The 23,307-nt window shown below is 38.7% G+C and overlaps 3 protein-coding genes across 4 annotated transcripts; 1 reads left to right on the top strand and 2 right to left on the bottom strand.

Annotated features, from left to right (window-relative positions):
- Positions 1-78: 78 nt before the first annotated feature.
- Positions 79-7,451, top strand: mlec (malectin). 2 transcript variants are annotated; one of them, XM_011479459.4, is made up of 6 exons: positions 79-369; positions 641-915; positions 1,898-2,076; positions 2,224-2,400; positions 4,073-4,130; positions 4,269-7,451. In XM_011479459.4, the coding sequence occupies exons 2-6, from the start codon at positions 714-716 to the stop codon at positions 4,514-4,516; spliced, it is 864 nt and encodes a 287-aa protein (XP_011477761.1). In that variant the 5' UTR covers positions 79-369; positions 641-713; the 3' UTR covers positions 4,517-7,451. The 2 variants fall into 2 exon arrangements, with proteins under 2 accessions (XP_011477761.1, XP_004072597.1); XM_004072549.5 differs by having other exon boundaries at positions 82-309.
- Positions 7,452-9,640: 2,189 nt separating this feature from the next.
- LOC101170276 (uncharacterized) lies at positions 9,641-11,412 on the bottom strand. The gene is made up of 3 exons (XM_023958660.2): positions 10,874-11,412; positions 10,175-10,319; positions 9,641-10,077 (listed from the first exon to the last, which is right to left on the bottom strand). The coding sequence occupies exons 1-3, from the start codon at positions 11,262-11,264 to the stop codon at positions 9,759-9,761; spliced, it is 855 nt and encodes a 284-aa protein (XP_023814428.1). The 5' UTR covers positions 11,265-11,412; the 3' UTR covers positions 9,641-9,758.
- Positions 11,413-11,714: 302 nt separating this feature from the next.
- Positions 11,715-20,685, bottom strand: hps4 (HPS4 biogenesis of lysosomal organelles complex 3 subunit 2). Its single transcript, XM_011479460.4, has 12 exons — positions 20,389-20,685; positions 20,145-20,235; positions 19,904-20,047; positions 19,717-19,824; positions 17,803-17,919; positions 14,924-15,018; positions 14,763-14,835; positions 13,769-13,893; positions 13,007-13,661; positions 12,798-12,924; positions 12,444-12,555; positions 11,715-12,254 (listed from the first exon to the last, which is right to left on the bottom strand). Exons 1-12 carry the CDS (start codon positions 20,418-20,420, stop codon positions 12,083-12,085), a joined length of 1,851 nt encoding a protein of 616 aa, XP_011477762.1. The 5' UTR covers positions 20,421-20,685; the 3' UTR covers positions 11,715-12,082.
- Positions 20,686-23,307: the final 2,622 nt, after the last annotated feature.

The following is a 23,307-nucleotide window of genomic DNA, read 5'->3' as shown; positions in this document are numbered from 1 at the left end:
GTAGAAAACACTAAAACTAAAACATTTTTTTCACAACAACCAGGAAGCATTAAATGGAGGATGTGATTCGACATTGTAGCTGTCAATCATCGGTCATTGTAAACGTCATGTTAGGTAGCACTTTAGCTAGCAAAAGAGCAAACGTTAAAATCGAGATTGAATGAATGTCAGTGATAGAGGCTGTGGCCAGCTGCCGCAGAAAGGAAAGTTGTTTTACTCAGTACTCCTTGTGTGTGACACTGACCCAAGCAGAAATACGACTGCTGCACACTGACAAAAAATAGGTTTAAATTGTTGTGGAAGGGAAAGGTAAGAGATACATCTGTAGCCGTCCACAGACACACACACCAAGAATTTCTGGTTAAGCAGGTACGTTAGCTAGATCATGGACTACAAAAGCGAAATCGTTAACTACTGCCAGTTCCTCTTTGTCTTCTGTTTTTCTGTGTAGAATTAGAATGTTTTGAATTAGTTCCGCTGGAGTCTGTAAAATATTTATTACTCATCTGTGTCAAAACTATCGTTACTACTGTTAACGTTAGCACACTGGCTAACTTTAAATATCATGTTTCATGTCACTTACATGCTGGCTAGCTCCTTTTGCTTGCTAATCCCGTGTTCTGTCAATTTCATTCGAAAGGGCTTCGTGTTGGTGTAAACCGACGCTGTCCTGTGAGTGTGTGTGTCGGAGCAGACTGCTGTAAGGTGCGAGAATGCAGCGGCTCACGGCACAGCTTGTCGCCGGTCTGGTCGCAGCGCTTCTGTCGCTGCTGACCAAGCACTGCGTGGCGAACGGCGGGGGCCCCAACCTCGCAGAGCGGGTTATCTGGGCTGTAAATGCCGGTGGTGAAGCACATGTAGACGTACATGGTATTCATTTTAAAAAGGACCCGTTGGAAGGAAAAGTTGGTAAAGGTGAGCATTGGTATTAATCAGTTATTATTTATTTTATTTTTTCATAAGCGTGGCTGGGCTTCAGCTGTCAATTGCAACGGTTGGTGTTGGCTAACTTGGAGTAACGTACGTTTCCAGCATAAACCTTTCCATGCATGTCTTCCGCAAGTGACTACAAACTAATGAGGAGTCAGCATTGAGGGCCGCAGCCCCGCCCCTCTTTGCATGTAAAGGAAGTAGGTGATATGATCAAACGGCAGTATTCATTCCTGGCCCAATTTATAAAACATCAATTATTTAAAGACCCACTGCAATGTAAATCGTGTTTTTAATATCTTCTTGTAACATTTTCTCATGATGGAGCACAGAAATAAAGAAAAATGGGCCTAAAATTAAATTTCTGAGTTAAATTTTTAAATTCAACTTGTAAATCAGGAGCAGACAAAAAAAAAAGCAGTTTAAAATAGCTTTGATGTTGTTGCTACAATCGGTAGGCCACAAGCTCCCTGCTCTGCTCCATTCTGATGCATCCACTTGCAGACGACCAGTTCCATGTACGTCTTTGTTTTCCTGGCCTGAGCTGGTATCTGGCTCAAAACTGCACAGCTGGACAGCTCCAATATTGCTCGTCATTTTTACAGCGCCGCCAATGTTAGGTTGGGGTTGTGAGTGGGTTTAAGCTAGCAGGAGAGTGTAAACAGATGGATGATGGGAAGTGGGGGCTTGCTTGCTCAGTGCCAACTGTCCCACCCCCAACCCGGAGGTTAATTTCTAAAGAACTACTTTTCCTCTGCAGAAACTATGTAAAAGAAAACAGACAGGTTTTTTACTTTGACTAAAAACGGCAAAATCATAATTCAAAGACCACTGGTAACACTTCTTTATAATGGATCAAAAGATGATTGGAGTGGATCTATAACCCAATGCTATATTTCGATGAATAGCTGTTTTTTGTGGTATCTATACGTTTTGAACAGCACTTGATGCTGTTTTCCTTCTATAGCATCTGATTATGGTGTACGCCTCCCAATACTACGCTCCAGTCCAGAGGACCAGATTCTGTACCAGACAGAGCGCTACAATGAGGACACTTTTGGTTATGACATTCCCATTCGTGAGGAAGGAAACTATATATTAGTCTTGAAATTTTCAGAGGTCTACTTTGCACAGTCGCAGCAAAAAGTAAGTTTAATTTCCTCTTAAAATGTAAATACTGTAAAAAGCACGTGATTCAAAACTATTCTTGTTCATTTGGCAAGGATGTGGGTTTTTTATTGATGTAGGAACTACAATTATATAAATGTAAACATTGTGAAAATGTGTCTCTAGGTGTTTGATGTTCGCCTAAACGGCCATGTGGTGGTAAAAGATCTGGACATCTTTGATCGAGTGGGTCACAGTACTGCTCATGATGAGATAGTGCCCTTCTCCATTAACCGAGGCAAACTGACCGTGCAAGGAGAGGTGTCCACTTTTAATGGCAAGCTCGCTGTGGAGTTTGTAAAGGTGAGTTTAGTTTAATATGCTGGTGTAAGACGCACTGTGCTTCTCATTTAATGATGAATCTTTGCTAATAACGTGGAGAGGTTGTTTAATACAACATCAGTGTAAAGTTTAGATGTTTACTTGTTTGTTGGTCTTACCGGAATAGGTTTTTGCTGAAAATCAATTTAAATTTAAAAAAAAAAAACTTCTGAAATGTGCTTACCGGAAAGGAAACATAATAAAATAATTTATTATTTTATTCTCATGTGTTTTTATTTATTTATATAATTTTAGAAATTTATGACTCTTTTTGCACAATTAAAAAAAGTTTTGTCACAGATCTGTTGAAAGTAATGTTTTTGTGTTACACTTTTGAACAGCAAACACGTTAAAAGGCTTATATCATGCTTTTCTTAAACCTTTCAAAGTAAACTATATCCATATGTATGATCATATATTACCTTTTGGCACACTGAGCTAATTTTCCTACCCGGAAGTAAGATCTCGATCTCTGAGGCACCGGCCTTCTCTCCGTCTGGGTGCTGCCTATTTCATGAAGTCAACCTAGAGTCGGCCTTAGCAGCATCTCTGCGTTTCGCTCACAAAAACAAACAATATCCAATTTTTTGCAAAGATGGATGTACATATTGTGCATATAAAATAAAAGAGTTTTTGCATATCACCACTAGCTCTGCGTAGAAAGTGGGTGTTTGTGTTAGCCTGGGGGTGGTGCTGACTGCACAGACTCTTCCTGGAAGGGGCTGTTCTCACTTTCATACTTATGAATGTGAGAACCCACTCATTTTTGCGGATTGGGAGCAGGTTTTTAGAGGAATGCTCAGGAATGCATGAATGGAGCAAATGACTGCTCTGGGTTTTTTTGTAAGGATTTAACATTGATATTAAAATTAAGTATTTATCCAAAAACACACTTCATAGGTTAATTGGCTGCTTAAAGTGTGCATAGGTGTGGATGGGAGGGATTGTGTGTCCTTTGACAGACTGGTGACCTGTCTAACGGATGGATGTATTTTTACCCCGTGCTTCAGACTGTTTCAGCACACCTAAATACATTTTTTTTTTTTTTTTTTTTTTTACAATTTTCAAGTTACTCTTTATGGGGGAAAAGTAAAATTCACATTTGTTTTTTTTTTGATAATTACCCTACATATATTTGTTAGCAATATATACAATAGGTTTGTGCAGCAACATCCTTTTTCTTTTTGTGACATCTGTTTTTTTAAGAGGTATATTTTACTGTTTCCTTTCCAGTTTTTAAAATCAATTCCAGCTCTACCACGTTGCACATGGTTCAAATTTAACCCTTGTGCTATCCTAATCACTTTAACGTGGGGAGTTGGGTCATCTAGATCCACTAGACAGTGCTCTAAACCTTTTTTCTTCAATGATTTGTGATCTTCACTGGTGTCCATGGATTACATGAAATCTTTCCACCTTCATCCACCTTTGTCATGGTAGGGAGAACACGTCAATGTAAGGGTGGGGTCATCTAAGATAGCACAAGTTTATATCTACAGGCTGAAGGACTTACTTTTAAGGTGAAAGCATAAAAAAGTCTAAATAAGTTGGATGAAGTAAAAGTTTTCTTGCATTAAATATGTGGATCTTAAGATGACACCAACTAATCTTTATAGACTCTGTTAACTCTGATTTGCTTCTTTTTTATTTTCAGGGTTATTATGACAACCCCAAGATTTGTGCTCTATATGTGATGAAAGGGACTCTAGGAGGTGAATTGGATTCATTGTTTCTGTGTAATTTTGGTGATGAAGAGCAATCAAACTCTGAATGATACATTTGAGTCTCAGTTTCTTAATGATTTTTAGCTAACTTAACCTGTTTTTTGTTTTTGTTTTTTTACCTGACAGATGTACCAAAACTCCAACCTCACCCTGGCTTGGAGAAGCATGATGAAGGTGAGGACGACGACGATGACGAAAGTGAAGGAGGTGAAGAGGGCGGCAAGAAGCCCGTCTTGTCTCGTTCCAAGAACAGGGTCCAATCAGGCCCCAGAACACCAAATCCTTACGCAGCTGACAACAGCAGCTTAATGTTTCCTATCCTTGTTGCTTTTGGGGTGTTCATCCCAACACTGTTCTGCCTATGTCGGCTGTGAGAATGAAAACAAACAAGCAGAGGGACAGAGAGAAATCGGGGCTTAATGGACACAAGACGATGAAGAGAAAAAGGGAGAAAGTGGGAAAGAAGTTGAGCTGACAACAGCAGCACAGGTAAAAACATACAAACAAGAGAGAGGTGAAGAAGGCTGGGGGCAAAAATTGGAACAGCAGAGGATAAAGAGACAAAAAGCCACTGCCAGGTGAAGTAAACGTTACCTCTGGAAGATGAGGAGACGCAGCAAGTGTGTGGCGTGAGATTCTGCGTCTGTTTCGCATCCACCTCTCTGCTGACCTTTTTTTTCTTCTTCTTTGTTTTTGAACAATGTTAGTCAATTTTACGCAGAGGTTGGGCAGGATTTATAGATCCCAGTCTTCGTGGATTAAAGCCACATTTCTGTAGCTCAGAGCTCAGAATTGATGGATATGAACTCAATTTTTTAACCCGGAGAGTTTTTTTACCGGGTGCCCTTCAGATTGAGCGCGGTGGTGTTAAATACAGGTTAAACTGAATAAAAGTCATCAAAGGTAATGGTAAACTCTTTTCCCATTTTACAGCTCCTTCCTTTTTTTTCACAATGTAGTTGGCCTTTTTATGGATGTGCCATCATTTATCTTCCATAAGAAGCTGAAAGCCCCAATTGTGCAACGGGCAGTATAAGCACTGCCCACATCTTCTCCTTTCCATAAACAAAGATTGGATTTATCTAGAAGAATTATCTTTGACATTCTTCCACCTAATAATTTAGGTTGAATAAAAAATGTTTAAAATGCTGTGTTTTTCCCTCAAAAGCTGGATACATTTTGAAAATCATGTTTAACCCTGATAGGCTTTAATATTAATAATTGGTGCTTTCTTTTTTTTATATTTTTTTTTACTCTTATTGCATGCCTGCCTTTTTTGTGTCACTAAAAGAATGCCTTTTTACTGTGTAAGAAATGGAGAACACAGTGGCCTCTTTATTTAAAAAAATGATTACAGATAAGGTTTTCTGAACTGGACAAAAGTAGTGATATAGGCTCTGTAGGAATTGATAAAAGCAATAGGTTAAAATGTATACATTTTTGGTATGTGAGATTTTTCCTTCAAAAAAGCTTTTGAGTTAAGAATGATTTCAACTACTGAGCCATAAACAGTTTCTCTATATGCAGAAAAGGCTAATTAAAAAAGCACAAAAATGAATTAAAGCTGAAAATTTTATTTACCAAATTTCATCAACTTTTGTTCAGTTCTTCAAATCTTTCAACCTTTTTAGTTCGGTTTTCTGACAACATTCATTTTGATTTTGAATCATTTGTAGCTGAATGGAAAGCAGTTTGTTATTCGCCTTTGGCTAAGTTTTTCTTCACTTTAGCGTTTGTCTGTGAAATTGCCTCCTTAAGTGCTTAGATCTTCTCCAACAAGGATGACTTTGCCTCCACCTGAAACCCTCCTTCACCTCACTAGTTCAGCTGTTCCGACTTGGATAAGAAAAAACAAAAATCCAGGAGCTGTGCGTCTTTCCTAACGAACTCTTTTTTTTTTTTATATACATTTTTTGTCATTCTCATAAACGGTTTACTTGATGTCTGCGATGAAATGTCTTTCTTTTGTACACATCAATTCATTTTGAACTCATGAGCACCTTTCTGTTTTTGGAAAAAAAAGTTTTGATTTTTAGCACCAAAGTCACCAGTCTGGCTTTTCTACACAGTTGCATGTGTATATACGGTACAGAAACACCATTTTTGTTGCATCAGTTGTCCTTCCATTTGTTTTGTGTCAAAGTTGATGTGTTAGATTTTTTTTTCTGAAGACTTGTGGCCTTTCTTTTTGGGGAGAACGTGAACATTTTTTTCAAATTTATTTTATTTTTATTTTTTTTACAGTCAGCCTCATAAACTGACTGATAAAGTCAAATAAATGAAATTGTGAGACTGAACTATGTGATCTTCCATTTTATGAAATATAACTTAAATTGGTGAGGGGCTGACCTGATGTTTTATAATTTGTACATTTTTTTTCTGCTCAGGATCTCTGTCTTTTAAACCGTGATATTTTATTAGTGTGACATTTTGCACTGCTTGATACATTTTAAACTGATTTTTTTTCTTTTGCTTTTTTCCTCGTCTTTGATGCCTTGATTTATTGACTAAATTGTGCTTTATCCTAATTGTTTGCCTTGACATTTTTCTTGGAGGTTTATAGTAAAGCAAGACTTTGTTTGTTTTTGATCCTGTCAAAGTTTTCATGGTTATTTATTCCACACATTTTGACTTTTGACGATATAAGATCAAGAATTTTAAATTTAAAAATCAAAACTTATTTACCTTGGCTGTTTCTTAATTTGACATTAAACAGGAAAAAATGCCTTCTTTTTTTTAAATCCATCCTGATTTGTCAGTTATGCTGCAGTGGGAACTCAAATATTTAAAGTGTGTTTGTGAGTGTGGGTGCTTGTTTTGGTCACTTAAGAACCAAAGAATTGTCCCCATTTCATCAAAGTGTTTTTACAGTGACCAACCATTGTTTTTGAGAGGCTTTTTTTCTATCATATAAAAAAAGAGGCTAATAAACACAATGAATGTCATGAGATTTGGTTAAAAATTATTAAAAGCAAATAAAAGCCAGTGAATCTGTTGTGTTTTTAATAGAAATGTATATATTTTTTTTCCTCTAAAAATTAATTCAAGGCCTATTTGAAGTGGGATGGTGGAACATCCAGGCAGCAAATCACACACTAAAAGAACCATGTCGGGTTTTGATTTATCCTGTCAAACTGTAGAGACATTTGTTGGATAAATCGTAGTTCTTCGGGAGCTTGAGGCAGCAGCCGGATTGGGAAAAAATTGTAAAACCTTTGATCTTCTGCATCACAAGTGGCATACTGCTGCAAAACGGGGACATGCTGATTAATACTGTCTTTTTAATAAATGTGCTATTTTATCATAAAATCTGTCTGCTGTTTTTATTATTTTGTTTCTTTTATCTTCATTCCTCTCTAAAGGTAAACAGAAACTGATGGAAGGTTATGAAATGTTTTGGTCAATTTGCTGACATTACAAAAGGTAAGATGTGGGATGCAAACTGATCTGGGGGGTATTCCAGAAAGCAGGTTATGCTAGCTCCCACGGTAAGTTTGAGGCTAATGAAGTTGATAACCTCAGCTTTCGGTTCCAGAAATGGAGGTATGTTTCAGGATATGTCAAGTTGCCATTGTAACTCATGCTCTGAACATAACCTGGTCTGGAGCAGGTTTAGTTGAAGGTTAGTTTGTTTTGAGAGAGGTGAAGCAGCATGGCGTGTCCATTTGAAGATGATTTAGTGGATGAAGAAGCTCAGATAATACTTTTTCCACCGTGAGAGGGTGATAACACCACATATGGATGTTGGAAAAGTTAACTTTTTTACATTGTTGATCTAACTTAATTATTTGCTTCAGTTAAGATCATTAAAAATCTTTTTTTAAGTCAGTTTAAAAATAACACGTAGTTTTCAGACAGTTATTTTATTTTCATTCAAATTAATTCAATTAAGTAGGTGTAACTTTGGTGCTGCTGTTAGATCGGCACCGAAGGGATTGTAGGAAACCATTCCCTTTGCTTGTCTGGACGGATTTGGTTTTAAGTGTGGGTTTTTGACCAAATGTGTTTAGTTGTTTAGCTGTTTTACTGTGTTTTACCGTGTTTTGCAGAGTTATTTTGTCCTACTTTGCTTTAGTCTCTGCACCATAAGGGAGAGGGAGGGAGAGGATGATGACTTTATATAGCACCCCTACATTGAACCCTGTTATAACAACGTTAGAAAATACCTAAAAGGATACATGTATTTTTTCATTCAACTCAGCAAAAAAATGAATGAATACAAAATGCGAATGTTTGTACTTTGTATATTATTTCGTTCTTTTTATTGTTATAAAAATGAGTATATCTGCCGGCTCAAACTTAGACATATGAGAGTTCAAGAATTATAATTTATTAAGATGGAAAAAATGTTAATTGAATTGGAGTAATATGACATTTAGTTAAATAAATATGTAAATTTGAGTTGTATAAACAATTAGAGTTTTATAGACGTAATAAATTAGGTTGAATAAATTTAACTGAAGTACTTGTTACCAATAGAAGTAATTTATTTAAGGATAAAAAAATTGGATAAGCTATATATATATATATATATATATATATATATATATATATATATATATATATGCGTCACAAGGAAAATGGAAAAAAGATCAGAAACTCGTGCGTTTACTTTGTCTGTTCTTCTACTACAAGCAGAAACTCTTTCTTTTGCTGATGCAGCAAACTTTTTTGATGGACGTATAATCTTCATACGCCGTCATTAATCTCAGACTCCGTCTCACTGAAGTGTAGCGCTCTCTTTTTTTCACCACGCGTTTCCATGGTGACTCCGGAAATCGGCGATCCATTGAGAATGTCTTCATGTACCTGCTGTGCACGTGCATTAACCCAGGGTTACCAAGTCGAGCGTAATTACGCCAACTCATATCCGGTCTTTTGGAACCGACATACCCAGAGTAAGCAAGTTCAGGCGGATTTCAGCCAGAGTTTAGGTTTAAAGTCAGGCTAGTTTAAACATGCTTCCTGGAATACCCCCCTGTTTGTTCCCTTAGTTGTTAGTTCTTGTTTTTTGCCCATTATCTGTTAAAATGCCCTTTAACCCTTGCGCTATCCTAGGCACTTTAACATTGGGAGTTGGGTCATCTAGACCCACTAAACAGTGTGCTGAACCATTTTTCTACAATGATTTGTGAACCTCACTGTTGTCCATGGATTACATGACATCTTTCCACCTTTATTCACCTTTGTCATGGTAGGAATAAGATGTCAATGTAAGGGTGGGGTCATTTAACCCTTGTGCTATCTTAGATGACCCCACCCTTACATTGACATCTTATTCCTACCATGACAAAGGTGGATAAAGGTGGAAAGATTTCATATAATCCATGGACACCAGTGAACATCACAAATCATTGAAGAAAAAAGGTTCAGCGCACTGTCTAGTGGGTGTAGATGACCCAACTTCCAATGTTAAAGTGCCTAGGATAGCACAAGGGTTACAAGTGGAAAACCAAAGTAAATGACATTTTTCTTACACGAAAAACCACACAAACTACTAAAATATTTACAATTGTTTTTATACATTTATGGCTTAAAAAAACATAAATAAATCATTGAAGTGCATACTTTTATGTTTGGGGACAAATGTCCATGAGGGGGGATATTTTAAATGTCTTATCTGTAGTACAGAACCATGAAAGGAGTGTGTGAGAGTTGAATGCTTCTTCTTCCACAGGGTACCCAAGAACCAGCCTTTCTGCAACCCAAGATCAAGCCCAGATCCAGAGCCGGTAGTGTGCTGGCAAGCCCTTCCCCCCACATTTCATCATGGGGGTCCCCCGGTGGATCCTCGCCGGAGAAGAGCATTGACTGTCGAATGTTTGTCAAGCTGGAGCCTCGTCCAGCACCACCTATCGACCTCTGCAGACTCTGGAAGAGGAAGAGGAGGTCCACCCTGAGCTCCACAGTGTCACCGCGTGACCCCACGCTATACCTGGAGGAGATGTTAGACAGCTGGCTTTACAACAAAACCCAGAGGACCACAGCAAACCTCGACACCAATCGCTTTAAAGCATTTTGAAGGGGTTTACCTGGTGGGGAGGTTGTGTTTGGACAAAAACTGAATCACTGGGAGGAAATCCACATTTTGATGAAGATGAAGGTGAAGGTGAAGCTCAGCTCTCATAACTGCCAGTGCCAAAATATCTCTTGTGAGGACAAACTCCACGACTGAATCTAAAGAGGAGGAAGAATGGAAGTTCAGCACACATCCTGATTTATGACATGATCAATTACAAAATGTGCCACTGGACAAGACTAATCTGCCAGCAGGCTCTCAGTTATAGTAAACAAGTTGAGACTCATTTGTATCCAGACTTCAGACTAAATTGGAACATTTTGAGTTTATAATATATATAAATATATAATGAATATAAAAAGTAAACCTAAAGTATAGTCTCATTTTTGTTATAGACTCAGCATAGTACATTTGAATAGAGCACTTTTTCTGAGGGTTGCGTTAAAGCTTAACCTAGAAATTCTACAAAAAGGCTGGCTTAAATCTTGTCTCATGCATCTCTCCCTTCATTTTGTGTCTGTTTAGTCTCAGCCATTGTGTCACTTTCATTCACAGAAACTTTCTCAAACTTGTCCTACTTTGTGTTTGTGGAGCTTCAAACTCCCAGAATTTTCCCAAATGGGGGTTGCTTTCAAAACCTGGGTCATTAATTCTTGAAATGATCCCAATATCATCAATACAGAGAAAATTTGCTAATTATCTGGTCTCTTACCTCCTCTCTTGCTGCCTTGGATGCCTCTGACGTCCCTGCAGATCACTCCGTCTTGACAACAACGATAGACCCGTCGGATAAAACTGAAAAGATTCTTTCCAGGAAAAACCAAAGCACTTGAGGTGCCCGGAGAGAACGGCCGCACACGAAGCTGCAGCAACGTGGCCAGAAGAGTTCCGGGAGCTTCCTGCGCGTTTTCCAGCCATGGCGCAGTCAGCTTTGCGCATCTCTCCCAGTGCGTGTCCGTGCGTAAAGCCAGATCAGAACCTGCTGCGTTTGAAGCCTGTGACAGAAATCCCAACGAGTCCACTGAGCGAGCGCATACTCCAGTGTCACTTGTCATGACAGAGATGAAAAATGAAGCAATCCAAATGCAGCGTGAGACAGTCATAGTGAGCGCCAGGATCCTGGATGATCCTCTTTCCAGCTCTCCAACGTTTTCCTTTGTAGCGTCTCGTCCGCGCTATATACCCCACTGACAAAGGGAACAACTTTACAATTTGAATCCTGTCCCTCCCCGCAGACCCTGCCCCTCACCGCTCCTTTTTACCCTCACGGCTTTCTCTTAATGCACGTACATAATTAGGCGCCCCGAAGCGCAGCGACCGCATCTATTCAGATTTAAACACTTAGCTAATGACTCTAATCACTCCTTATAAGAACCATCAAGAAGCTGCTTAAAAACACCACGCATGGCACATACTTAAACACCGAAGAAAAAAATCATTTAACTTCATATCAATGCGCACACGCACTCCAATGAGACACTTTGGAGGTGGAGACCACCAAGAGCTGTTCCCATAAAGAACAGTAATCAGAAAAAAGAAAACTTACAAGGGCATTTTTAAATTTGATTTTTTTTTCATTTAAAATAAGCTTCAACAAAACAAGCAACTGAAGCCGCAAACAAAAATGACACTCATGTTTGTAGATTAAATGTTCTTCATAAAATGGAAACTTACAACAACAAAGTTGAGGTTTTCTGCAGCAAAAAATCATCAGAATGTGCAGGAAAAATGCTTAAGTTTGATCTGAAATTTCAGGTTTAGTTTCTGACACATTAACATTTATGTTCTTATCTTGAAGTCATGGAATGTTTATGCAGAAAAAATGAGGTTATATTTGAGCTCAATATAGTAAATGTAAATGTTTTTGAGGAAAAACCAACTCTTTATAAATACTAAGTTCAGGCGTCCTGATACTGTGCAGTCAGAGCAGGTTCACTCCATGTTTCAACAGTCGATGTCGAGCTTTGCTCGGCAGTGAAAAAGCGCTGTCCTGGTGGTTTGGGATACCCGAGTTCCTCGGGGGTCCACCGAGCTGCTGGAAGAAAGTTTCCTGCGCCACGTTGCGGGTTCCATACACTGCAGTGCCAGCACTCCTGGATGAGGGAGGGGGAGAGTCACATGTCAAAAAGAGAGAACACAAGTAAACAGTTGGGATGTTGCTTAAACAGTAAAGAAAAAAAAAACATTTTTCAGGATGAGTGCAGTACAACAAAGTGACAAATATATCCCCACCCCCAACTAGACAAAAAGGGCTCCCCCTAAGACATCAGAGTTGGGCTGACCTGATAATAGCCTCCTGCAGAGTTTCTGTGCTACAGAAATGCGAGTGAAGCAGCGACGTGGCTCTGACAAAAGGATGCTCTAGGGCTCCAACCGCTCGGCCAGACACGTTGGCTGCAGAGGCACAAAATAACAGAGGACCATTAACCTGGACAGACTTGCCTGCTGCACAAAAGAATGTTGATCACAGTCTAAGTAATTATGCGTTAGCTAGCTCATTCAGAGACAAATATAAAGTACAACCTCCCCACAAACCAGATAAACCGGCAGATTTTCCTGATTTTATTTATTTTTGTGAAAAAGAAAGACTAGGCAGAACAGAGATGGAGATGAATAAAGTGACAGCAGGACCTTACTTGTTAGAGTGTTCTGAATGCAGTCATAGTGGGCAAATAAGTATTGTCCTGCAGGTTCTGGTGCTGCTGGGGAGATGGTATGCAGATGGGCTTCCAGTCCATTGAGTGAAGCCAGGCTGCTGTGATACTGATCATAAAGGAAATGCATTATAATGCAAATCTACAGAAAACACGGGAACAAAAACATAATGAAATGCTACTTTTCTCACCACTTCCTCAATAGAAGCCGTGTCATTCAAGAAATGAGGTTCTACTAGCAGAGCCAGCACCAAGCTGTTGACCCGGTGGACGTAGAGCGTCATGGCGATCAGAGAACTCTGCTCATTGCTCTCTAACGTATGAGGGTGAGGAAGAGTGAGGTGCTTCACCTCTGTCATGTGATCTTTAGTACTCCTGCAGCAGGCTTCATTATCTCCAGACACCGTCTTAACATTGGCAGAAGGTCCACTAAAGTCAAATTCTGTCTCGCAAGCTCCGTCACCTCCATTTAGATGGAGGTTTCCTTCACATGTGGAGCTTTCTTCACCTTCTATCTGGCTGACTCCTCTTGTGCTATCGTGAAAACTTTGATAGTAGAACTTGTGCAAAGTTTCCTCCTCAGCTTTATGGGAGTTTCTCCTCTGTGAGGAAGAAGGCCTCTGTGCCCGAGGTGAGCAGGTGGTTGAACCTGCAGCACTCTGTGTTGGAGTTGGGCTAAACACTGAATTATCCAACTCTGACCAATGAGGGTGGACGCTTAGCTTTTGAGAAGAGTGAGGGGAAGTTGGATCTGATGGCTCTGGCTCACTGGAGGGAGTGTCTGACAGTGTTCTGGAGAGGCGGCTCCTCCTTGGCAGAGCATCCTTTTGGGAAGAAGAGTGGGAGCTGAGGGTGGAAACATTTTTGAGACAGTCAGAAGTTTCTTCAAAGTCACTCAAGACACAATGAAAATTCTTTCAAGCGGAAAAAAAGTGAAGAAGTGAAGAGAGAACCTTGAATCTTTGTTGACAGGAGGAGACCGCAGGTGTTGCAGTTCAGGAGGAGTCAGAAACACACCTGTGGAGCTGACAGCACACCCAAATGAACCTGGTGCGCTTGTGCCGTTTGTCCTTTGGGCCTTCATACAAAATACAACATATATTGTATTTATTTTAGATAAAAGTTAGAAAATACAATTATAATGCAGTCCATTTGTATCTAAAGTTTTGATCAAACCAGGATTAACCTGTCCTACCAGTTAGAAAGAAGCTAAATTTACAAAAAAAGTCCAGGGCTGCAATTGGCGCCACCAGGTGTCACCTCAGTGGCCACCCCACAGCCATCCCACTAGCCACTAGCATCAGTTATGCATTTAATCCCAAATACCCAGCAATCCAGGTGACAAGTTGCTTTGACCACGTAACTCGGCCCCTCCCCCCTCCCCTCCCTGCTGTCTTCGCGGACGCAGACTGCTATAGCTCAAGACGTGCCGCTGGACGCAGAAAATGATTAAGACTTATTATTCTTTTTTTTTTAGCGAAAGGAGAGGGGTAATATTTGACTGTGCTTTTTAAGTGCCAAATGGTTATTCTAACAAGTGCTTTTCAATAATTTTTTTTGTACAACCCATTCACAGTCATTTGGGCTAAAGTGCATTTAGATGTGTTTATGGTTTATGTGAAGAAATAAAAAAAAAACACTGCAATGAAAATGTTAATTAACTTTTCAATTGCATTTAATCTTATTAAAAATAGTTCAAGAACGCAGGCCAAATGGTTGGCCCTCACGCAGTTTCACCACACTAAAGCGATTGACAGTTCGCATTAAAAAATTCTTTTATTGTCTAAATGTAAAATACTTTTGTTAAGTAAACCTTTGCTAGGAAGGTAATTTGTCAAAATACTAACAAAGCTATAAAGACAAAAAAGAGTTTATGGGGCTGGCAAATTAACAGTCCAAAATGGATAATTCCTTTGAAGACAGCTGGATGAAACTTTTATGTCCTACCTTGTTATACATTTCCCTCTCATGAACCATGACCTTCATCGTCAGTTCGGGAGACAGTTGTGTGCTAACAACTCTTAAAGGACAGAGATGATTCACATATTTCAGAACCAATCATAAAAAACATTCTGATAGAGATGCAAATATGAAAAATATCTTGTTACCTTCCTTTGAAGATAATGCAGCCTGCTAACACTAGAGGGCAGCGCTGACACGCCTGAAGGATGAGAGCAGCTTTGAGGAGGAGAAGCGGGTCCACCTGAGAACAGGAAGCATAATGTTAGGGTGTTTGTGTTTCTGTTTGTGCAGGGAAACATTCTCCATTTGCATAGAAAATTGACCAGTTTAAGTTTATCAACTAAATACATTTTCACAGCTATGCAGATGAGGCCCAGATCACATCTCCACCAAACCACACTCTGCTCACCCACCTGCCTCCATCACTAGCTGTCTTCACTCATTAAAATCCTGGTTCACCTCTAATTTCCTCAAACTAAAAAGCAATAAAACAGAACTTCTACTTGTGGGCACCACGTCCACTCTCAGTAAAATTAATCATTTCATAATTCCTTTTGATTACTCCCTAATTTTCCCCTCCCCTCATGTTAAGAGCCTCGACAGCACTCATTCCTTCACTTCTCACATCAACAACGTCACCTGGACTGCCTACTTCCACCTCCGGAACACCCCCGTCGTCGCTGAATGCAGGGCATTCACTCACTCTGCCCCACAACTCTGGAACTCCCAACCCCCTAACCTGCGGATTATGGACTCACTCCGTGAGTCATCTCCAGCCTCAAAACTCATCGTTTCAGACTAGCCTACTCATCCTGATTGTAGTGTATTTGTCTTTTTAAACTTTTAACCTAACATTTATGTTTTTTGAAATTTGTGCTTTTATCCCTGTTCGGTGACATTGAGTTCAGAGAAAGGCACCTACTAAAATTTACTACTATTATTATTATTAAACATTTAATGAGACAGGTAGGTTTAAGATTAAATACACCACAGATTAAATCACATATTCCTACTTTCTGCTGTTTAAATCTATTCTACAAACAAACACTATAATAAAGTATTTTTATGCTGCTAATATGAACACTACAATAGTGTTATATGTTTATAAAGACAAAAACAATGAAAAATTAAGAGCTGCAACGGACTGGTGACCTGTCCAAGGCGTAACTCGTTTTTGCGCAACAATAGCTGGGACAGGCTGTGGCAACCCCTTGACCCCAAATAACATTCAAACTACTTTAATTTCTTTTTAGGGGCAGGTTTCTATAAGCTATGGTTCTGCCTGTTCTATTTCAAACATGTTTTGTTTTACTGTTATGTTTTTGATGTTGTAGCTATTATTCTTAAACTACTAAGTTTGCATGACATTGACTGTATAATCATTTTAAACAATTGTTAAAACATATGTAATTTTAAGAATTGTTAATTGTATGTCATTATGATGCTTTTTTTGGTGCGTGCCCGATCACGGTTTGCCTTTTTCTTTTCTCAGAAATGTATTGCCTTATTTAAAATACTTTTCCATTTATCTATTTATACATGTTAACTAAACTAAAAAAAGGTATTAAAGGCTATAGAAAACCCTAAATCAAAGTTCTGAAGCAGTTCCGAAGGCTTGAAATGTTCCCACCTTGATTACCGTGGAGTCCCAACTTGTTCATAATTCAAAAAACAAATGCGACCTTGTGCAATCACACAATCAACCAATAGATCTCTCATAAATATATAAAAAGATCATGAAATTTGGAAAAGCTTGCACACACATTTTAAATTACCCATTATTTTATTAAATATATTTCATTTGTCTTTAAAAACCTGTTCATTATTTTAAAACAGCATTTTAAAATATTTATTTTTAATCATGTTGAATATTATTATAATTCTATGGCTTTTTTGGAAACTCAGATTTCAAAATCAATATTTTCTAAAGTAGCTTTGTTTTTATTTTACATTTCTGTTTTTCAGAATGACTTATTTATTTCATGATGGGCTTTTTCAGCAGAATGAGTCTGTCAATCAAACCACACAAGGCTGAGACTTTTTTGTGATTGGATACTCCTTTACTCAGACATATATAAAATAATGGGATGGGGATAATCAACAATATACAGCCGTTTTGTTTTTTCTTCCTACTGGACAGGTCCGGTAATATTTTCAAAATAAAAGATAGTTCAGACTCGTAATAAAATGAATACAGTATTCAATATTTCTTCAGCGGACGGGCCTGGTGGTTGGGGGTTGTACAAATTTTGGAGCATGCTGTTCATTTTATTCAAGGATTTTTTTCTGATAAGTACAGCAGCATTTCTGGAAAATGCACAGGTTTAATCCGAAAAAGTGGCTCGACTGCCGATAGGTCAGTAAATTCTGCAAACCACTGTATTTGAAGCTAAATGCAGCATGTCAGAGTTTATGTTCCTCCTAATATAAACTCTGATAAATCTGTCTTTTATCACAAACACTGACATCACAAGCCTGATGGCTCTGTGAGGGGAACGGACAACCGAAAAGACCTTTGATTCACAAGTAAAGCTCATTAAATGACATTTTCAGTTTTAAATAAGATGTAATTTTTGAGAGCAACTCACTCAAAAAGCTTTACAATGGGTAACTTTATGAATTATAATTTATAATTGCTACATATTTTTACATTACGTGTCTGAAAATTTACTTTGAGAATATACACTTTTTTTTATTTTCTATGTTTCAAAAACAACTTGATTCAAATGATTAACCAAGATGATAAGATTGAAAGAAACTTTGTCATCTGTTAGGGTTTTCAATAAAGCACAACGTTTCATGTCATTGGACACCATTTTTATCCCCATTCGCGTAAAAACTAAGTAAAATCTCCAAATTGCATTTGCAATAAAGTTGCAAAAATGGTCTGTTTGCACAATAAACCATTTGCTGGTTGCTTACACAACATTGCAGTGTGCACAGTGACAGTCATATCCTGACCTGTGTGAAGAAGCAGAATTGAACTCTAAGCAAAAGCAGAACTTTGTTGATATCCTGTACATACGTTAGTCAAATCCATGGTCCTCAAACAGCTGAAGATGTAGTGCAGCGGTGATTGTGCTGACAGCAGGTGTGACAGGAAGCAAGTCCACCTCGCTGCCAGAGTTTCCCGACTGTTAAGCTATTGGAAAAAACATGTACATATTTAATAACGATAAAATAATAGACAAAAAGCATTTATAAGTGTTTTTGCTTAACCCTTGTGTGGTGTTCATATTGTTGTTACTCAGCCAGTGTTCGTGGGTCTGGTGGACCCGTTGCATGTTGTGGTTTTTAATGCCTCACAATCAAACACTTTGATGTTAAAATACTCGACAGATGTTTACCTCATCCAATTACAATCAGTATATTTGGTTGATATTTGCCCTTTACCTTTGTTAGATCACATTCATAACTCATTATTTAAAACGTGATAAAGAAAATCAATTAAAATCAAGATATGAGTGGAAACAAATTTTCAAGTGAAGCAAGGGATTTCAAACCTCCGGCCTTTATTTATTTGAACACAGAAACTGAACCCATTCAGGTGCACAACACAAGCTGAACACATAGAGTAAACCTATTAGTCAAGACAACACATCAGCCCCATTGAACACATGGCCTTCTAGCCACTAGCCTGTACAACACATGGTCCTGGCTGCTGATGGCCTGGTCCTGTGGCTGGGTGCTGATGGCTTCGTTTTGGAACTGGCTGATGCTCAATCTGAATGGTAAATTGCAAATGGCATATACTTATATAGCGCCTTTCTTCCTACAAGAACAAAGCGCTTTACAGTCACAGACCCAGTCACACACACATTCACTCACTGGTGGCGGCTCCGCTGCCAAACACAGGTGCCCGCCTACCACCAGAGGCAAGGTGGGGTTCAGTGTCTTGCCCAAGGACACTTCGACTCATGGGCGTGCAAGGCGGGAATCGAACCTGCAATATTACGATCATGGGTCGACCGCCCTACCGCTGCACCACGGCTGCCCCAATCTAATCATCTTCTTCAGAGTCACTGTCAGACTCTGAATTTTCAGAAATGTGATCCTCTAATTCTGAAACCTCCTCTTCTGAATCGTCTCCCTCTACATCATCCTCAAAAACGTCTCTCTCTTCTAAAATCAATTCCAGGGCCCTCTGCGCAGAAAGTCTTTTGGCCATTTTGATCAGTTGTGATGAGAAACCACACTGGCAAAGCTATATTTATAGTGTCCCGCCTCCAATTTGTAGCAGATAAAGAGCGAGATATTAAAGATTCCCGCAAGAAAGTCAAATGGTCAAATGTGCGGGAGAACGGGAGCAAACAGAGTTGATGCTTGAATTATTCTAACAATGTTGCAACCTCGTGCGGGAACCGCAGGTGCAGAAACAGAACTCACATTTACAGTGAATCTTTCTCTCTCTGCCACTTTCTCTCTCTCTTTCTCACTGGTCACACACACACACATACACACCTACACACACCCACACACACACAGCAGGCCCAGACAGGTGGAGGACAGAGAGTAGGTACATAAAACATCAATTTCCACACTTCTATTAGCCCCGGGTCCAGTGGACCCGAACATCTTATATGTAATAGAAATGTGTTGGGGGGGTATACGGTGTGTGGTCATTAAAAATGTATTCTGATATCTGTTCTTCACAGAAAATGAGCCAAGGTCAGTGAGTCTGAGTTTGAAAAATTAATTAATTGTATCATTTTTCTTTTGAAAAAAAATGAAAACGGGTCCCACAGACCCGAACACCACATAAGGGTTAACTTGCAAGCATATAACCATTTAGCAATATGTCTAAGATTATAAGAAAGAAGAGAAACAACTTTTTGAATCTGAAATAACTGATAAAAGTAGACATTTTTTATGATTTTTTGACTTGATCTTGAGAATAATGAAGACTCTATGCATAGAACAAAAGAGCAGCAGGCTGCACCTCATAGCTCATGCGAACAGGGCCGTTATAGAAGCAGAAGAGGTTTATGAGCTGATGCAGGAGCTCGCAGACACTGACAGTGGGGGTATCCACCGAGCAGCCCAGAGCCTGAGGGAGACAAGAAAACTCAAAGTCAGAAAGACCCTTAGATTTTGCTACTGAACTGTCTGGAAGAGTCCTCACTCACCCAGAAAAAGTCATCCTTCATCCGTATAGCGAACTTGCAGCGTCGCAGCCTGAGAGTGCTCACCTGAGAGGAGGACAGCTCAGACACACAGCGGCCAACACCAGCCAGCTGACTGCAGAGCAAGTCCTGCTTATCTAAAGGAGTCTGTCAAGGGGAAAACAATGATAGAATCAGCTCTGAGGGGTTCACGATCACCATACACACTGCTTCCACAAGCAACTAAGTCCTGTGAAGCTCAGACCTCCTCAGGGTAGAAGTAACAGATTCCCTTTCTTGTAGGATCGTCTTCTCCTCTGACTTTGGATCCATCATAGAGGAAGAAATAATGACACCTGCAACATTAAAGCAAACTGAATATGTAAATTGACAATGATTTACCATGAACTCCTATGTTACAAACAGAAATGTTTAAGATCACAGCAGTAATGATCACTAATCCTGCAGAGTTTCTGAAGAAGATCAGAACCTCAGACAGACAGTCTCACCTTCTCGAGTCTGGCAGTATGAGTTCAGCCATGGGTTATTCTATCTATGTAAGCAGGTTATGGATAACAAAAAAAAAAACGAGTTACACCATTCAGACTCGGTCAGACCCTCCCGCGAACCATGGAATGATGGCGGCAGATCCACGTCAGGTCACGCAGCGGGACACGCGCCTTCGGACAACTAAATATTTGCATTCCGCAGCCGACATGAAAACATGGCACTAAGTTAAGAACCGATAGTGACACTGAAGGAATGCAGGCCAGTCACACGCAGTGGAAGTCATGTGAAAGTACGGCGAGCAAACAAGGACAAAATACTCTCGATTTCAGAAAATTTTTTGAGAACTCAACAATAACACACACTTTTCTCTGGAAAATAAAAGTTTTTATTTTATTTTATTATTTTTTTTTTGTACCTCTGTGGTTTAGTTCTTTGTTTACGTAATTTTGTTTGCCACAAAGACATGACGTCACTGTATTGCCTATTTTATGGGTTGGTTAAGATTTATATGAACAACATAAGTTGAATATTTATTGTGAGATAATGATGATCAGGAAATCGAGTGTCATAATTGAGCTAAAAATACTAATAATAAACAAGAAAAGCAACTTAAAATAATCTTAACAAATGATCACAAAAAATGATTGTACATGTTGATTTTAAAGTTTTATTCCTACTTTTTCTCTCGATTCTGTAAATAACTGGGTCAGAAAATGTCTGTCACATTGATACTGCATAAAACAGTCATTCCAGTGGAATAGTTTTGTAGATAATGAAAATTCAATGTAGTGTTAACCAGATCATTTATGTTTTTTTTTATCTGTTCTCCAACAATGGTAGTCTTGTCAGTCTCTATAAAATTGTTAATTAAATTAACTACATACACCCTTAAACATTCACATGTTCTCATATTTTCTCCAACATATGAGACTTAGTAGAACATGAAACCAAATTAACATTAAATTTAACATTTAAACAACCACAGTAGGTGGTAACTTTTTGTCTGATTTAGTAAGTAAAAGTGAGCATCTAAAATCAAAACATGTTTCAATTTCCAGTTTTAACAAAATAAATTCTGCTTTCCAAATGCTTGTGGGCCAATACTAGAAATTTTTTAACTGAAAAACTTTCTTTTTTAATTGTTATTTTTTGCAGACATCTTCTAGGAATGTCTAAAATGATTTAAATTACTCACACAAAATATGAATTATAAAGTGTGTGTTTCTGAGATCCAAGTTTCGTCCACAGTGCGCATGGAAGTGTGAGGCTTTCACGAATCACGTCTTCGTATTTCGATTAACCACGTCTGCATGTGCAAACTGTAAACGCCCATTAGCGGCTTCGATGAAGCAGGAAGTGTTTACTCTGGAGGAAAGCTTTCACGTTTTTCTTTTTTTTTTTTTTTTGTATTGAACAATTGCAACATACAAAACAAGAAAATACAACAATTATGCACATATAATGTACAATAGAATTCTGAATACAGAACAAACGTGTTACATTCTTTAAAAAATACTAATTAAATACAATTTCAAAATACGTATCACATCTTTACAGGGATCTTAAAACGACAGCTGTCCTGACAGTACTGCTGTATTAAATTAACTATTAGCTGAAAAAGCAAGTGGCATTTTGAAACAGAAATGTGAAAATTTATCAACAGAAGAGATAAGTTGGGAATTAAAAACCACTAATTCAACAAATCACTATAGCAATGATGGATTGACCACATAATTATATTACAGATACTCAACGGATGTTTCTGAATTTTCCCCACCTGTTAATCTTTCACGCAATGAAGCAAGGCGTTATAACAATGCAAAAAAACAAAATTGGATCCTTTAATCATAGACAATTGGCATGGAATTACATTATTGAATAATGACTATTATATTTACTGGCTCTGGTGTTAGCTAAAACACAAAAAAATGGATTACGTGCCATCATCCATGAGTCCCATAATGGTTCTATGCTTGGTCGGCACATTTCTGATAACATTAGACTTAGCGTTCGATCAATGACTTTTAAAGACTAATTGATTACTTTTCTTTAGTTACTGTATAAAATTGTAATTAAATTACTTTACTCATTCTTCAATTTAAAAAAGTGATTCTCTACTTGCTACTTTACATTTTTCCACTCACATTAAAATTCTCAAGGGACTAAAACTAGCACAAACAAGATACCTTTGTAAAATGCACAAAACAAAAACAGAGGCTACACAAGGGCAATCAGGCTTTTTAGCACCACCTTGTTAATTTGAACACACAAACATAAAAAATGTACATTTTTTAGTAGCCAACATAGCGGATAGACAGGTTGCTCGTTGACACCAAGGCAGTGGAAAGCAGTTCATCTCCAGGGGCCTGTTGCACAAAAGTAGAATTAAGACATCCGGGATAAATGACTGAGCTGAGCTCAATGAAGCCAAAACATGTGCTTCCAGGCTTAATTGGTTGCACAAAGACCAAGCCAGGATGAGCAGACACGGATTCATCAAGCCAGGGGCCTGTTTCAGAAAGGAGGTTAAGTGTAAACTCTGAGTGCGTTAACCCTGAAATCAGGGAAACCCTGGGTTTTCCGTTTCAGAATGGGATGTTTCTTAAACCAAAGAAAGCAGAGTAAGTCAAACCCGTTTCTGAAAGAGAGGTAATTTATACTCTGAGTCAGTGTCCATGGTTACTTATGCTGTGAACCTAACCTGGTCAGGAGCAGGTTTTATTCTCTAAACTCAAGGTTTCTGCCGGTCCCCTCCCCTTTTTAAAGACGAAGCGGTATTTTTTGCTTTAACCTTCATTGTCCAAACTTCCGTCACACAGAGACAAGTGACAAGAATGTCTTGTCCTTTTTTGGAGGACCCAATAGACGAGGAGGCTGCATTAATTCCTAGAGAATTACATTTACGTCGTGGGAGGATT

This window comes from Oryzias latipes, chromosome 9 (genome assembly GCF_053564925.1).
Source record: "Oryzias latipes strain Hd-rR chromosome 9, Olatipes_Hd-rR_3.1".
Lineage (NCBI taxonomy): Eukaryota > Metazoa > Chordata > Actinopteri > Beloniformes > Adrianichthyidae > Oryzias > Oryzias latipes.
The sequence above is the reverse complement of the archived record's forward strand: the minus strand, read 5'-3'. Positions and strand labels throughout refer to the sequence as shown.